At 45.6% G+C, this 15,548-nt stretch overlaps 1 protein-coding gene across 2 annotated transcripts in view; it reads right to left on the bottom strand.

Annotated features, from left to right (window-relative positions):
* Positions 1–6,769, bottom strand: part of VCPIP1 (valosin containing protein interacting protein 1) — a 108,358-nt gene extending 101,589 nt beyond the window's left edge. The window contains exon 1 of one of the 2 annotated variants that reach the window (XM_078687211.1): positions 3,975–6,769. In XM_078687211.1, the coding sequence (XP_078543337.1) occupies positions 3,975–6,606 (2,632 nt within the window). In that variant the 5' untranslated portion in view covers positions 6,607–6,769. The remainder of the gene's footprint in view (positions 1–3,974) is intronic. The other variant, XM_078687212.1, reaches the window with a different exon arrangement.
* Positions 6,770–15,548: the final 8,779 nt, after the last annotated feature.

Below are 15,548 nucleotides of genomic sequence, written 5' to 3'. Positions count from 1 at the left end.
CATCCCTTAAAATAATGGCAATTCAGTTCGAAATGCAGGGCCAAAGTAATTTACAGCAATTGATTCTGGTAAACATCTACATTCACCCTCAGAGTAAGAGGAATGGTGCAAAGCAGCTCATACTCGAACTTACATAGTTAATAACGGAGGAGGAAGGTTCGAGCTGCATTATAAAACAGGAGACTTTAACATGTTCCTAGCCGAGGGCACAGATCAAGGCAGCCCAGAAGACGACAAACACGGAGCATGGGGGATCTTCTCCCAGGACATATACAAGTGGGGCAAACCAACTAAGACCTCAAAGGATTTGTTGAGAGAGCTGGAAAGTGTATCGTTGGTATCGCTAAACGGTTGCATGCAAGTGGATGGACCACAAGGTCCAACTTTTCATAGATCATCAGCTAACACTGCAATCGATTACACCTTCCTCGATTTACCTCTTTTTGGTATAACAAAGGACTTTATGATCGGGGTGTCAGACCACAGCGATCACCAACCGCAAGGGCTTACGCTTGATATTCAGGGCACCGCTTTAACATATGCAAATTTAGACCCCCATCTAATGATGAGATACCACCACAGGAGGATCAGATGCAAAATACACGATCCAGAAAAGCTATCAGCCACCGCAAAAACACTGTGGGAGGAAACTAAATCCTCCCAAGGAAACATAGTCCACACCTGGGAATCCTTCACAAAAACTCTAGGTCAACCCGCCCCCTCGGCAGCCACTCAACAAGCAAAAAGAGAGCACCAGCAACAACAAAGAGCCAGGGCGGAAACAAGCCAGCACATCCATCGCTCATCGAGTCAGCACACTGAACTAGGACAAATAAGGGGCGATATAAACAGAGCAATCCGCTCCCTCCGCCAAAACAACACGATTGGCGGAACTATAGACGTACTAAGAAAGCTTCAGACGAGGAAAAAGAAAATTATTTGGTGCGCAAAAAAGGACAACGCGGAATCACTGTGGGCTAAATTACCGTACGACGCTAAAATGAATAACAGCGCAAGATTCTGGCAAACGGTTAAGAGCATTGAAAATCCACTGGCACCTAGGATTAATTCATACATTACGGAGGACGTCTGGACAAAACATTTGCAAACTTATTTTAATGCAGATCTACATAGCAATCTGCAAAAAACAGCTGAGTATTCCGCCATCCAATCATTCGGTGCCCTCCTAGCGAATGGATCACCACTCAGCTTCTCTCAAAAAATGATCGAGAGCAGAATTAAGCAAAGCCACCGAGAGGGAGCTCCCGGGCCCAACGGCTTGCCATCAATATTATATAAACACGACACAAAATACTGGTCCAGCGCATTATTACCACTCTTTGACAACATCGCTGACACAGGAACAATCCCAGAGTCGTGGAAAGGCTCAATTCTTTCCCCCATCTATAAAAAAGGCTGTAAGACGTATCCAAAAACTACAGGCTAATAGCCCTGATTGACATTGAGGCCAAACACTACGCAGGCCTTATACTGGCCGAACTAAAGGAATGGGCCAGGGAAAAATCATTAATCCCAATCAACCAAACAGGATTCCAGGAAAACTTGGGAACAACCACAAATATTCTGGCCCTCTCGCTCTTAGCTGATTCCATAAAAGCAACAAGAAAATCATTGTCTGCTTCACTGACTACAAAGCTGCTTTTGCCAGCATAGACAGAGGAAAACTATGGTCAAAGCTAGCTCGGTGGGAAACCCCTTCCGCTCTCCTGAATCAACTCATTTTATTACACACAGACATGGGTTCAAATAAAACTGGGGAGCGGCACGATCGTGTCCAGATGGATTCCAACGACTAGAGGTTTAAAGCAGGGCTGCGTCCTTGCTCCAACCCTATTTAACCTCTGTTACTGAACTAGATAACTGCAATCATCATGCACCAAATTTGGGCGGCTTCCCCCTTTCAAATGTACTGTATGCTGATGACCTGATACTAATCAGCCAAACCTAAGTTAGTTTACAGCACTTACTTCACACTACAAACAACTCTGCCACAAACAACGGGTTAGAAATAAACCTAGAAAAGTTGAAAATGATGGTACTAAACCAATGTAGCACAAAAAAACGACCAAAATGGCAGCTGGGTGAGAGTGAACTCGAATTGGTCAAAGAGTACAGATATCTAGGAATCATTTTTTACAATAAGGGTCGTATGACCAACAAAACGAGGCAATTAAAAAGGTGAGGGACCCTCCTAGCAATCACCTTAAAAACAAAATAACTGGACCAAACCTGCTCCCGCTGCTCGAAGTGCTCGGAGTGAAGCTATTACCAACTAAAACCTACGGCAGTGAGGCCTTGGGAGGGAAGGACGAAACAACCCTGAACAAAACGGTCTCTAAAGCGCTAAGAAAAATATTTAAGCTTCCAAAATATAACTTCCCTGCGCAACTAAGGCTCGAATTCGGATTATCGAACCAGGCAATAAGCCGTAAGGGCACGTATGTAAAAAGCTGGTATAAAACAAAGAGCGCCGCTGCTGGATCGCTGAACTCATTCCTATGGAAAGAAATCTCAAGGAAAAACAACTCCCCCACCAAGGCTTATCTTCAATCAGGGATCAGCGTGTTAGCGCTTGAGAACATCTGGGAGTCCGGACTTCAGTTTAACAACCTCAAAGATCTGGTTAACAAGTCGATAAAGCTCATCTCCACTGAAAAAGATCAAGCAGACTTAAATAAGAGGGCCCACAGCTGGTTCGTGATTCAAAGCTATTCCAAATGCTCACCACAACCGTACCTAGGAACCAGCTTCTTCGGAACGCTGAAGGAAAGCTTCCTGGCATGGAGGATGGGGATTTTACCTGTCAAAACCTGCATGCCTCCCTAGAAACGTTTATCTCCAACCACCCTATGCAGATTATGTGGAGAAACCAAAGAAGGCGTGGTGCATCTGCTGTGTATCAGCAAGTCTCTAGACCAGGAGAGGAGAAAGTTGTTAAAGCCACACATGAATGAAATGCAGATCCCGTCCTGCAGACAGGCTGTGAAGGCGTGCTTTGATGGGGCCAATGTTAGACTGGTTTGCAGTTTTGTTTGTTTTATGAAAGAAGCACAAACAAAACTAGGCGCAGAAGCCTGAGCCCAAACACCCACGCCCAAGGCCTTCTGCCTGGTGTCTGCTCCTGACTCCCATCATGCTTAGACACTAAGACTAGTGGGCCACGACTTAATCAACCATCAAACCTATGGACAAAGGCGTCGTCCTAAGTCTGGGACTTGCAGTTTTCGCTGAATTACTAAATTCACAATAATTTTAACACGTTAATCCCTTGATTTTAGAACATAGCAACTCTGTTTTTAAGGAAATATGAAATTGTGTTATATATATGTGTTTTTTATAGCTGTATGGACTGCTAAGATTTTAATTAATCAAGCAATAAAGTTACTTAGATGGCTGTGATTCTAAAATTTAGTCAAATCTACAATAGATACCGAATGCAAGCGGTCGATCTTTTCTATTGATGTACGTCTTTGGTTTATTGTCTGGCGTATTTTATTGCAATGGTTGTAACTAGGCAAATAAAAATAAACTTGAAACTGCTGAATTCAGATGGCACGTAGTTAATATACTTCTATGGATTCACTTAAAAAACTCTAGATAACAGCTTTGACCAATCATGTCCCAAAACCCATCCAAATAGGACTACGCACAGATGCAAAAGCCTTCTTGGGAGAGTTTGAAGAATAGATTGGATTGGCAATAGTTAAAGCAATGGGCGCTGGCTGTGCAAGGTCAAGCTGTGAAACATGTTAAGTTACTCGATCCAATGAGTACACAACATCACGTTTGCACTATTGATAAAGGAGGTCACAACCTCAAATTAGGGGTTTCGCTTTCATGAAATAAAGTGGCCTTGTGGCAACACAGTAACAAATAGCATAATCAGGTTACCTAACAGGGCAAGTGAAGAACGTAAACACTTTGTTTACATATTCAAATAACTACAGTCTTACCCATCAGTGTTGCAAGAAGGCATAACGAATACATCTCCTTGTCAATCTGTTCTTGAAGTTCCTTAGATATAGCATGTGTCGCTGCAACATCGTCATGCTTCACTGTGTGAGCAGAAGAAGGCTGGATAGGTTGTTCACTTTTACCCTTAAGGATCTCGATTGTGATCCTATCGCCATGCTGTAGAGGAACAGGCTCATTTTCCATGCCGTTCTTGGGAGGCAAAAGCTCTTTGGGTGGGAAACCATAGCGTATACACTGCAGATATGAGGGAATATCGAATTCTTTTGTAATTCCTTCCTGTAACTCACAAAACGTGGTAGACGATTTAAGAGTAAGCATAGCCTGTCGGCCATCATTAGTTGTCATTCTTATTTTCTTTTCTTTAGTAGCAGTTGGGGAGTAGAGAGCCTTCGTAGGAGTCGCGGGAGCAGAAGAGGATTCATCTCGCATCAAACTAGGTGAAGCTGACCGAAGTGGTGCTTTCTGCTCTTGCTTCAAAGAATCGGTTTTTCGTTTCTGCATCAGCGAAGCCTGTTCTGCAATATTTTGCTGAATTGTTCTTTCAGTTTTGCTCATAGTCAATTCTTCTTTATGCAAAGTTTTTCCCTTTTGACCAGTGAGGATGATTTTTGTTGGAAGGGAACTCTCTGCCCCATGCCCTGGATCTGTGATGCGGGGAGCGTGAGCACCATCAATGTTGACAGGAGTGTAGTCATCTGGATTCTTTTTGGCAGTATGGTGCAGTATGGTATTAACAACTTTTTGAATCAGAATCTCACTCCCAAATTCGCCAGGAAAGTGTTTGGTCACCAACTTCATGGCAACGTCATAGACGTTGCTATTCAATGTCACGTCGGTCTCATACTGGAACCAGTAGACGGTCTCCCGCACCGTTCTTCCATTCCAGTCCAAGTTGATGGGGAAGGCCTCTGGTAGGTTGTCATACTCCTTCCCATCCCAATAGTGCTTGAACCCGCAGCCGCACTTGCCTCCTGCGGACCTGGTGTTAGTTCTGTCCCCGTCCAGGAAGCATATCGAGGCGTCGGCCCGGACACGGCGCACAGATGTGGCATGGCACCAGTTGCAGGCGGTCAGGTTACTCTGGCTGTAGTCCGGCACTAGCACGTCGCTGTCCACGTCGTAGGAGCAAACAATGTTGTTAAGAGGGAAGCTATAGTTCTTGTCAGACCTTAGTTGCCCGTGTGTACTCTTGGCAAGGTTGTAAAGCTTGCCCCCAGGCGACAACCACTCGGGAGCCACGTGCAGCTCTGACAGGGCTCCACACACCAGGCATCGGTGCAGTCTGCTCTCCTCCACTGCCTTCTTGGCGGCCGTGGTCACATCTTCGGGCTGGGCTCCGATCACGCCAGTGCGGCGGTAAAAGTAATGGTGCACGTCGGACACCAGGCTGGGGTGGACCCCGTACTTATCCATGAACACCTCTTCCATGGCAGCCACCAGCCGCAAGAGATACTTATCTTGCAGGCCCCGGTCGCCACCGATGACGCAGCTGCCGTCATCCTCCAGGTGGATGTATGTGCTGATCAGCTCCTGCGGCATCCCCCAGGCCTTGGGCAGGAGCTTGGCAGGAAGACGGGGCAACGCTGTGCCCTTGACCCCCACCAGCGGGATGTAGTGGTTGCGACCAGAGCTGCTCCATGCAATACAGATGGGCTTGTTCAGCTGCCCGTCCTTGCCCCTGCACTGCTCGGGGGGCACCAAGCCGGGCAGGAAGGTGGCCGAGTAGTCCCCGGGGCTGCGCATGCCGCTCAGCGAGTCCAGCAGTATAACGGGCCGGCGCAGGACGTTGGCCAGCCCAAAGACGTGCACGTTGCGCAGTCCTAGCGGCACGCCGTCGGGTGGCACGAAGAGAGGGTCGCACTCGCCCACGATGTCGGGCCATTCCGCCGCGTCGATAAAGTCACTCAGAAGCGCCCGGTAGCGCGGCAGGTTCAGCCGCAGGTGCGCCTGCAGGTTCTCCCGCAGCGCGTGCCAAAACAACTCGCGGCCCACCAGCGCGCGCGACACGGCGTGCACCAGGCAGTGCCCGTCGCCGTCCACATGCACCGGCACCAGCCCCTCGCGGCCTCCGTTGCCCCGGCGGACGGCCTCGAGCGTGTCGCGCAGGTAGGACAGGCTGCCCGAGCGGTCGCGGCCGTAGCCCACAGCGTCCACGTGCTCGGGCTCTATGAGGAAAGCACGGTCTGCCAGGAGAGCGCAGTCGAAGACAGGACCCTGGCCCATGTCGCGCAGCGGCTTTGCCTTGCCGGTGGCCTTATCCATGCCATAGCGCGCCAGGATCGGAGATAGGATCTTGCAGTGGTAGTTGCTCAGGCCCAGCACTTTTACAGGTTCATTGCTGTTGTTGCTCCCGCCGCTGCCTCGAGATCGGGCGGCACCGCTAACACCCAGGAGCGCGTTGCGGAGAAGGTTGTGCAGTACCACGTCTGGATCGGTGACTTCTTCAACTCCGCTGAGCTGCCTCTGCTCATGCCGGCGACCGCACTCAGTGCACTCGATGCTTGCTGAGCCTTGGGCAGCCGGGAAGAAGAGCCGCGCCTGGCATTTGGGATCCGGGCAACTGCCCGAAAAGATGCGCCGGTCTTTCCTCTTGGGTCCCGGCTGGGCCATGCCTACTGACACCCCAGGTGGGGCACCCTCACCAGCTCATCGCCCTCTGGCAGGCCTTTGTTTTGATTCTCTGTCCGACCAACACGGAAGCGCCTCTTTGCCTTTTCATGCCTAGTATAGCCGTTGACAGACGTAACGGCCTTTCCCATCCCACCCGCCGGCTGGCAATGCGCAGGCGCGTTATGCGTGGCACTCTTTTGGGACATGTAGTTCTATTTTGCCATCTTATTCCGCTTCTGGGTTTAGCCGGTGTTTGCTTGGACTGCAAGAACCGGCATGCAGCTGTGTCGGGAGTGTTTACCTCACAATGCACGCTCAGACCCATGGCACTAGCAACTGACGAATTGTCAACCAGAAAAGCGGCCTGCGAGAATGTAGGCAGAGACATAGTAAAAGGACAAAGGGGCACGGACACAAAATAGCCATTGAAAATAGCCGCCATTATAGAACGATTTCATGTTCATTTGAAGTGGTACGAGTACCTTTTAACACGCAAACATAATTGTATCTTATCTATTTGCTTCAATAAATTGGGTAAATGAGTGCATATGAACAATAAATTCAGCCAGTTTGTTTTCTAATAATTAAAAAAAAACTTTCAACACAAATATCCACGTACGACAAACATTAAGGTTCTGCAAATCCTCATATCAAGACGTGGCAGCGGCTCAACAAATAGTACCAAAACGGCTGCGCCTATTCTTTATTTGTATTGAAGAATGACTTAGCGATCCTAGCCCTGCTTCTATGTTCATTAAGCTGTAAGACCACATTGACCTCCTTCTTTGCCTTAGTGTGTTTCGTTTCTCTGCCAGGGAAGTCTTTTTGTGCCACAGCAACATGTTATTCACCGTAGCTCAAACTGCATTGTATCACGAGGCTCAACATTTCATTGTTTAATCGCTTTTATACGTAAGCAGAAAGGAACACGGTTACACAGCTGTCAAGTTTTTAGATTGGTTATGCGTGACATTTCCAAAGGTTTCAATGCACTAAAGGGTGACAATTTCAACTGAGTGACACTTAGTGCCATTATTGGCAACTTCCCCCATCCACAATCCGAGCATGCATGCATAAATAAATACACAAGACAACTTTTGTTATGGGAAAATATTGCTTCATGTTTATTCCATACAAAAGTATGCAATATGGTGGGCAGTGCTTTAAATGGGCCGGTACTAAGTGCCAGCACTTCTAAATTTTCTGCTCTTGAGTATCGGAACTTCTCTATGTCTAAAGAGAGTACCAGTACTCATGGGCAGCAAGCCAAGCTCAGGGCAATTAGCATACACAAAAAGAAGCGCAACCCAGCTGCTGCATAGCTGCCAAGGTTTCAGAGCGCTATGTGTGACATTTTCATAATTTAAGTGTAATTATGAGTGACATTTCCACGACTATGAGTGACACTTTCTCCTGAGCAAAATCAAGCCATGAATCATATACATATAAAAAAATTACACCCATTTGAGTATAGCTGCTAAGTTTCAGATTGTGTATGTGTGACATTTTCATAGATTCAGTAGATTTCACATCCAGGATTGGATGAATTCCAACCAATTGAAGCTTAACCCCGGGAAAACTGAGCTCCTTCTCCCAGGCTCTAGCCTCTCCTCTTGGGGCCCCCAGTTCTGGCCTCACGAACTGGGACCCCCGCCGGCCGCTTCCACCTCTGTAAAAAGCCTCGGCGTAATAATTGATGCCGATCTCTCTCTCCGACCTCATATCAGCTCCGTGATCTCATCCTGCTCCTTTCAGCTCAGAAAGATCCGGAAGGTCAGCCATCTGCTTCCTATACCTGCCTTGACTCAGGTCATCATCTCTCTTGTGCTTTCCCGTCTGGATTTTTCCAACAGCATCTACCATGGACTCCCCAAAACTCTTCTCCACCGCCTCCAGGTGATCCAAAACCAGGCAGCCCGGATCATTTTTAAATCTCCAAAATGGCAATCTGCCAGACCTATGATACACAAACTTCATTGGCTCCCAATCGAACAAAGGGCGGCCTTCAAGCTAGGCTGTCTTACATACAAAGCCCTCAATTGCCCCTGTCCTGCCTTCCTGTCCTCCCTGATCACTCCCTACTGCCCAAATCGCAACCTCCGCTCTACCCATCTCAAATCACTCACCACACCCAAAATTAGAACTAATAAATTCGGTGGACGAAGATTTGCCTTCTTGGCCCCGAAATTCTGGAACTCCCTTCCCTTAAATATTAAAACTAGCAGCTCCCTCCTTCATTTTAGGAAGTTGCTAAAAACCGTTCTCTTTCCCCCAATCTGCTAACCCTGCACCTAACCTCAGTTCTGGAATTCGATGTCTTACAGCGCCAGGAAACCCATGGTGTCAGCGCGCTCTACAAATTTCATTTAATAATAATAATTTATGAGAGACATTCAACAACTAAATGTGTGGCACTGTCGTGCGATCAAAATCATGCAATGAACTCCATGGAAATAGACACATATCAGAAATCACAGCAGGTGATTTTAAAGCTGTTATTTAAGTTCTAAATAATCAGCACACTCCACTCCGACCTCATCTTCAGTTAGCAGCTGAAACATATGTAACATAGGAATATCTGTGACCCACTGAGTTATCCACATTCAATATAGTTCAATACAATATGCTGGAAGACTTTCTTTGCAGTAGGCATATTAACCCTCTACCCTACCTAATGGTGAGAGTGAAAACTGCCAGTAGACAAATCTCTGACCTCTCTCCAGCAGTAAACATTAATCACCTGCCTTATCTCTGACATAGCAAGTTCACCGCGTTGGGAAAATAAAGGCTCTGCTGCTTCGAAGTGTCACTGTCCAGCAAGGATGTTAAACACTTTTCACTACTAATAAATCAGCACAACTGCTAGTTTAGATAAAACTTCCTCCTAAGATGTCCCTGCATTTACAGCACGGACAGACAACATTAGTTTGCCCATTTCCAAGGAGCTATGCTGAGCTGACTTTTCAGAAGGAATTGGGGAAGCAAGATGGCGGCTGCTGTGTGAGGAAGCCGCGGAGCAGCAGCGTGGGCGAGGTGCAGTAACCCCCATCCCCCACAGAAGTAGCGGTTTACCTGGATGTTTTGACCGGGCGAAGGTGTGATGATGCTGTGCGCTCCCTGGCGGAGTGATGAAGCAAAGCTTCGCATATTTTGCGGCTTGCTGTATTCATGAACCTCGTTTATGAGTAACAAGGTAATAAGTGTACGTCTTACTAACGTTTATATTAAGTTTGAATAAGGATTAAGAAGCTTGCACATGTGTTTTACAAAAATAATTTACTCGAGTCATTTAAAATGTCTGCCGCTTGTATTTAGTTACTGCGCATGCGTCAGCCACACTCACGTGTCCTGACGGGTCTGCAGAGTTGGAGGGAAAATTATGTGCATGCGTAATACATAGCTTGGCCCATAACGTGGTACTGCTCGTGCCACTGCTCTTGTGTATGTATACATGTAGCTAACATTTAGACTGCATAAGTATATTTTATGATAATTAGTTGAAAGTACAACCCTGTGATGCAGTGGCGGCTGGTGGATTTAGAAAGAGGTGGGGGCGAAAAATGTTGTACCCCAATGTAACAAGCGAGCGAGCGAAGCGAGCGAGCCCGAACTGGAAAAGGAGGGTGCGGGGGGATTCTCCCCCCGCAAGAAAATTTTGAAAAAAGGGATTCAAATGGAGAGTTTTGCACCACATATTTACTGCAAATTGTTGAAAAAAGGGGGTATCCAAATATAGCATTTTGAAGCACAAGTGTGAAGCAAACATTAGAATCAAACCAAGAATGTGCCCAATCCTCATACTGGTCTGCTTGCAAAATGACCCCCAAGCCAAGCACATACAACCAACAGAAATAGGCCTTCTAAGTGTTTCCCACCTGTAACACATCTCTAAACCACCTATGTTTTCATTGTATATAATAATGAAAATGCTGCAGATTGTTCTTATTTATCTTATGCAACGTACAACCATTGACAAAGACTATAGTCCTGGCTTGTTGTAGGTTTAATGTCACTCGTATTATATAGCTGGAGGCAATGACAGGAGACGCACAATACCAGTGGGGCAGCACACTATGCTAAGTACAGATTTTTAGCTTAACAGTTTTAAGCCACTCTCATAATTACATCGGCTGCCCCTAGGAGAGACCCCACCCCCAGTTTTTTCATCCCACTTAAACCCCTGCACACATACTTTGCATACACTTTTCATGAGAGCCCTGGGAAACTGGGACGCAGAGGTTACTCACACGTAAATCAGGGAAAGAAAAATAAACACCAAGCTCCCTAGAAGACACAGACTAACATTTGACCTCTGTCTCTGATTGCACAGCAAATGTGACAAGATAAGAACAAGATTTAAAAGCTTGTTTACAGAAAGCGAGTTTGTGGAAAAACATAGTATACAAGATTTTGGCAATGGAAGGGACAATCCAGACAGCCTAAAACAAAGCCAGCAAACAGAAAATGTGAGTTACAAACCACACAGCTATTGGTGAGCAACTGGCGGAATGCATTCCTGGGTCAAATTTCTGAATGTCCCCAATGTCTTTAGCAAACCAGACATCTATGCGGTTTGGTAGGCTGAGACATAAAAAAGTAGTTTCATGAATATAAGCAGTGGAAAGATAGTTTTCATCCAGTCTAAGGGATTGTAAAGAAGCTATTTTCCAGGGGAATGACAAACATGAGAGGAAGAAAAGACATCAACTAATAAGCAAGCAAACAAGCGAATAGACAGGCAACTAATGATTAGCAAAGAGCTGGCACAAAGTCCACTGGAGGTTTTTGATATGGTTCACAGAATGTCTTTTACGCACAGACAGCTAAAAGGTATCTGTAGGCAAGATCTAAAAATAACAGATGAATGCCAATGCCTAGGTCCTTGCATTGGGGGAATGGGACTATTGGGCTACTAAGCGTTTGGCGGGCTGAAGGGAGAGGGTGCAAATGCATGCGTGTGAGCGAGTGCATAGCTGGAAAGATGAAAGCATCTGTGCATGGATGAAAAGATGAATGTGTGAAAAGATGGATGCTTGCCGTTATCTCCCCATTTTGAGGGCAGAGAAAACAAAGGCTTCCCCAGCTCCATGAAACAGAGAAATCTGGGGAGAGGTTGCATTGTCATGGCTATGCTGGGATCAGGGAAAGACAAATTTCAAGTCCCAGAACATTATGCCATTTTGTTTTGAGTTTAAGTCTGATGCATTGAGAAAAGTATGGCCACAACACAATGGGGCCACTGACCGTGTACAAACACACTGGTGAATGTATTAATGCACCAGTGTCTGTAATGATGCGTCAATGGATGCCTTAGAGTGGGAGTGTACATGGATGGCTAAATAGTTATGGACAAGTGCCTGGGTGTGACTGGATTGATAAAGGAAGGTGCAGATGTGGCGGAAGTCAAGAGCTGGATGCCTAGGTCTATTCATAGCCTTCTCTAAGTAACTGCTTCTAGAAGCCACAATTTCACAGCTGTAATGTGCGTTACAGAAGAATTTCTCCTGAAAAGTTGCAGTAGAAAAACAAAAACACAAAAGCACAAACAAATTCCAGGTGCTGGCCAACTTTTTATGTTAAACGTACAGGCTTGTAAATGCTGAACTCTCAGTGGGAGAATGGGTTCTTTTTGCCTCTCACACTCCTCCGGCATGTTCAGTGGGAGAAGCAGGATTCCTACTAGTGGACAATGAATTTTGTGGCCTCTCACATTTTGATCTTAACGCAGGTGGTGACAAATTGAATAGGCTCTTGAAGACACATGGCCTCATACCCAGTATTGATTTAGTTGCAAAAGAAATCCCGAGTCACGTAACGTTCATGGGTAGTGGGAGGACGCCCTTAATTGATTTTATCACACTATCTAAGGCTTGGGCTAGAAAGGTGTGTAAGTTTAAATTGTAAAGTGTGTTCTGAATGACCATAACCCACTTGTTTTAGGCCTTAACCTGCGGCCGCCCTTGGTGTCTATGAATGGGATGGTTTGCCACATTGTATATATGAGAAATAGGGGTGTGCGCCGTAAATGGAGGGACGACGAACCAAAGGACTTCTTAGCCCAGCTTGTGGAGAATCAGAGGGAGCACTTTGAGCTTTGTCTAAGTGCTGCACCCGATCTGGGGTTGGTGCTACGGGCCTTTGCCAAAATGTGTAAGAAGTCAACTGAGCAATTAAAATTAACACTATTTAAGCAACACCATGCCAGAGGCACAATACATGGTTTGATAAGTCATGCTCACCAGCTCATAGTAGCCTCACACAAGCTCTAAAAAGCTTGCTGAGGGTTTTGCTAGAAATTAGAAACTGTAGGACGCTCTATAAAGAAGCCATTAGTTTAAGGAAAGGGAGGCTTAGGAGCAGCTTATTGTTGCCTGTGCAAGGAATGATGCGTCTCAATTTTGGAAGGAAGTCAATGCACCTTTCTTTTCAAGTAGCTCTGCAATTAGCATAGATGGGACCATTCCTGAACATGTATTGGTCAAACACTTTACGAATTTCTATGATTCTAATAAACTGGAACCCATTGAGATTATCGCCATTGAGGATTCAATTGGCCTAGGAGGTGCAGAAGAGCAAACAATCTCCCTTGGGAACATAACCTCGGCTCTGAATAGATGCCCAAGCAACAAAGCACTGGTAACAGATGGGTGCATGATGACCCTTTTAAGCACAGTTTGGCACTTTGGGCCCTAATACTGGTGAATGTGCTTCGGAGTGCGAGCTGTGATGATCCCCCTAAACCATGGTCTAGGGCAACTGTCCCAATTTTTAAAACGGGAGGACAAGCGTGAGGCAGTCCCAGAAATTCTGACCATTACTTATGTGTTCTGAAGTGGATATTGGGGTCACCAGTAGAGACACAGGAATTGTTAGAATGGTTTTGAAGGGTAGACGGCAGGGGTCATGTGCACGTCGAAGAGAGCAAGTCCCGGTGCAGACACATGACGGCACACGGCACATCACTTGTTTCCCTTTGTAACATCATAAAGTGAAGTGAAAAAATGGGCCTGGGCCTTACCGGCTGGTGGTGAACTGCTCGAGTTCACATAACACCAATTATGTCTCATTGATATGCATTGATATAGCTCAAGTCCGCTGTCTGTTCTCTGCAGTTCCCTTTACTCAGTCAGTTAAGTGTGCGCTCCTCAAGTGATAAATGGCACAGATCTGTTCCCTATTATTACTGCTCAGTGCTTGTCATGCAGAAGCGCAAGGGAGATCCGTCCACTCCAGGATTTACCAGATGCTCCACGATTCTTACATTTTTAAGATCCTTGCATGAGTAGCTCGTCTACTCCTGAGTTATCCTTTGCATTTTAGGACTTCTAGTCCTGATTTCCAAATGGAATCAACAGGACTAGGCTTCCCAGAATGCAAAGAAGATGGTCGCATCTCTTACCACTTTGCAAACTTAACATATATATGACAAGGGTTGTACGTATCGAAGTTTAACATATAGAATTACTATATTAGTTCTTTGAAAGCTATCATGTTCTCTTTAGGCTGAGCTTTTACGAGAAACCTTCTGGCTCCCCTCCAAGAAAATGTTTTGAAAAACCATGCATAAGGGTGCCTTAAATGGATCTCAAGATATCAATATTGGTCACACCTTAATCTGCTTAAGGGGCACTTAAAGGTCCTATAGCCCTTTCTCTACCCACGTCTCCTCTTTTCTCTCATCACCCTCTCACAGGCTATGCCCTTTGTCTTTCTCTCCCTTCTCCCTCTTCCCACCTCCAATGCTCAGAGATACAGAGACATCCATCAGCCAAGAGGCTGTGTGTGGGAAAGTGGCTATGTAAATGAGAGCAAAGTTTTGTCTGACAATGCAGATGTCACACGATTGGAGGAGCCACCTTAAGTACATGACGTAGTTACATAGAGGGCATTACACTGCTTCCTTCTACTGTGCACATAAAAGGAAATTAAAGAGTGAAATAAAGAAGTGCAAAGAGAGAATGCAGGATTAATTTGTGCAATAAAAGAGTCCAAGTGAGAGAAAGGTGATTATACAGAGAGGATAGGGTCGAGAAATGAAAAGAAAGCAGCCATGTAAACGTAGCTGGCAGTGAAGGTGTGAAAATATTAGCAAACTCTAAAACAAAGGTGACAAGGTGTGAAGGTGACCTTTTTAAAGATTTAAGCCTTTCATAAGTGAGGCGGAAAAGCATCTCCCTTGGTGACAAATGAAAAAGTCAAGTACTTAGCTTTAAATCTGACTAATTACCTTGTTTAAAAGCTGAACCTAGAACATGTATGATATACAAAGCCTTGCAGCTAACAAGCACACAGAAGACTGGTAGATCAACGTTAAAAAAGGGTCTGCTTGGTATGGTGGAGAACATAGATGTCAGACTGTACATTTATAATACTGCTTCCCATCAAAAGGCAGGACTTGGAACAGTAGTGAAGGTGATGAAAACACTGAATGTGCTGTATGACCGACTATACACCTGCTTCACTGCATAAAACTGTTTATTAACAGTCTGTAATGCACGGTCCTCAGGTTTCTGTAGTTAAGTGGTTGCTCACTTCAAGTACACACAGTCCCAGCTTTGAGCTCAAGTATCAACATATTTTTTATTAACAATAAAAGAGATTTTCTTAGCTATGGCAGTAAAAGAAAGCCTTGATTTGTATTAAAGGCATACAACGCAAATATTATGCAGTCCCCAGCCATGCTACCTTATTCACAGCAGCCACTAACAACGAAAAGGAACTTCATCCTCTATAACTCTCATGAGTCTACACAGATTGAGTTATCCAATCAAAATGTTCTATAATCCATACAAACAGGAGCAGAACAACTTAATTTTCATTCATCCTTACTGACTCTCCAGTGTGCATCAGTAAACCATGCACCTGTAAGCCAATCACTTGGTCACGTGCAGACTGCTTGGGAAGTGCTGTCATGAAAACCGAGACTGTAAAAAACAGGAAAC

Source organism: Lissotriton helveticus, chromosome 4_1 (genome assembly GCF_964261635.1).
Source record: "Lissotriton helveticus chromosome 4_1, aLisHel1.1, whole genome shotgun sequence".
NCBI classification, from domain to species: Eukaryota; Metazoa; Chordata; class Amphibia; order Caudata; family Salamandridae; genus Lissotriton; species Lissotriton helveticus.
The sequence above is the reverse complement of the archived record's forward strand: the minus strand, read 5'-3'. Positions and strand labels throughout refer to the sequence as shown.